This window comes from Capsicum annuum, chromosome 8, assembly GCF_002878395.1.
Source record: "Capsicum annuum cultivar UCD-10X-F1 chromosome 8, UCD10Xv1.1, whole genome shotgun sequence".
NCBI lineage: Eukaryota > Viridiplantae > Streptophyta > Magnoliopsida > Solanales > Solanaceae > Capsicum > Capsicum annuum.
In genome coordinates this window covers 118574348-118575769 of record NC_061118.1, presented here as the reverse complement: position 1 = coordinate 118575769, position 1422 = coordinate 118574348, and the positions used below count along the sequence as shown (strand labels likewise).

Here is a 1422-nt window from a genome sequence, read left to right as displayed (position 1 = left end):
TGAGTCTGAGTTAGAAGAGGAGGCAAAGTATGTGAATCCTCAGTTGGTAGGTTTCCAAGCCCAAGGGAAAGGGAATCAAGTTTGGAACTATTATGAGGGAGACAACTATATTCCACCAGGTAGATGAGTTGTGAAATCTATAATAAAAGAGATGTTGACCAAGATGATGAAGGGTAAAGAGATATAGGAAACTTGCCTTAAAGATCTCAAGGTTGATATTTCAGGATTGACCCAGAATTTTGACTCACATCAATTGCCATTAAGAAGTTGGAACAACAGTATGGGTAAATCTCTACCACTTTGGCCCAACGGCAGACAGATGCCCTTCCTTGTGACACTGTGCAGAATCCTCTGACAATTGTACATTGTCTGGCTATAAACACTAGGGGTGATTCTCCACCTGATGAGCATTTATTGTCCGCTACTAATGAGCCAAAAAAGAATACTATTATTCTGAATGAGCCACCTAAAGCTGAATTTGAGAAGCCAACTTATAGTGATAATGATTTTGAGAGTGATGATGATGATGAATGGGGGAGAAAGAGCTCCAAGATATAGTGCAGCAGTTTAGCACAAATTTCCATACATCATCAATAGAAAAGAAAGGGGACTCAGGTACAGTCACTATCCCCTATTCTATTGGTCCTTATGATATTAATCAAGCTCTATATGATTCGGGAGAAGGAATAAATGTAATGCCATTAGTTATCTATAAGGTGTTAGAGTCAGGAGAACTCAAGACTATAGCTGCAAGGCTATTAATGGTTGATTTATCTGTAAAGAAGCCAATGGGTATTGTGATTAATGTAGATGTAAGGGTGGCATCATTTATATATTGGATAAATTTCATGATTTTAGACTGTGAAGTGGATACCCACTCTTCAATTATCTTGGGTAGACCCTTCTTATCCGCTGGTCAGGTGTTGATTAATATGGACCTAGAGGAGATCACCTTCAAATGGAACAGTGAGCAAATATTGTTGAATATATGTATGGCATTACAACAACTAAATGATATAGGAGTGGTAGCAGTGATTGATATAGTGGATAATGATGTGGTTAGAGTGGATGTACTTATTGAGAAGAGATTAGGGATAGAAGCATTAGCAGTAGTGATCATAAACTTTGAGAGTGATAGGATAGATGAATATGATTAGCTGGGTCATGCACTACATGGCATAGGTTTTTTAAAATATACCCTTGAGAAGGTGGATCTTGACTTGAAAATCAGAACTACACCTCCTTCAAAACTATTAATTGAGGAGACATCGATATTGTAATTGAAAGTCCTCCCATCACATTTGTAGTATGCATTCTTGGAGGAAATAAAATCTTACTGGTGATCTTTGCGGCATATTTGGTAGGAGCATAGATGGAAGCTTTGACACAAATATTGAAGAAATTCAAGAGAGCAATGGGGTG

The 1422-nt window shown here is 37.8% G+C and overlaps 1 protein-coding gene across 1 annotated transcript; it reads left to right on the top strand.

Moving 5' to 3' along the window:
* The first annotated feature begins 530 nt into the window (after positions 1-530).
* Positions 531-1157, top strand: LOC124886631. The gene has a single exon (XM_047395504.1). The coding sequence runs from the start codon at positions 531-533 to the stop codon at positions 1155-1157; it is 627 nt and encodes a 208-aa protein (XP_047251460.1).
* Positions 1158-1422: the final 265 nt, after the last annotated feature.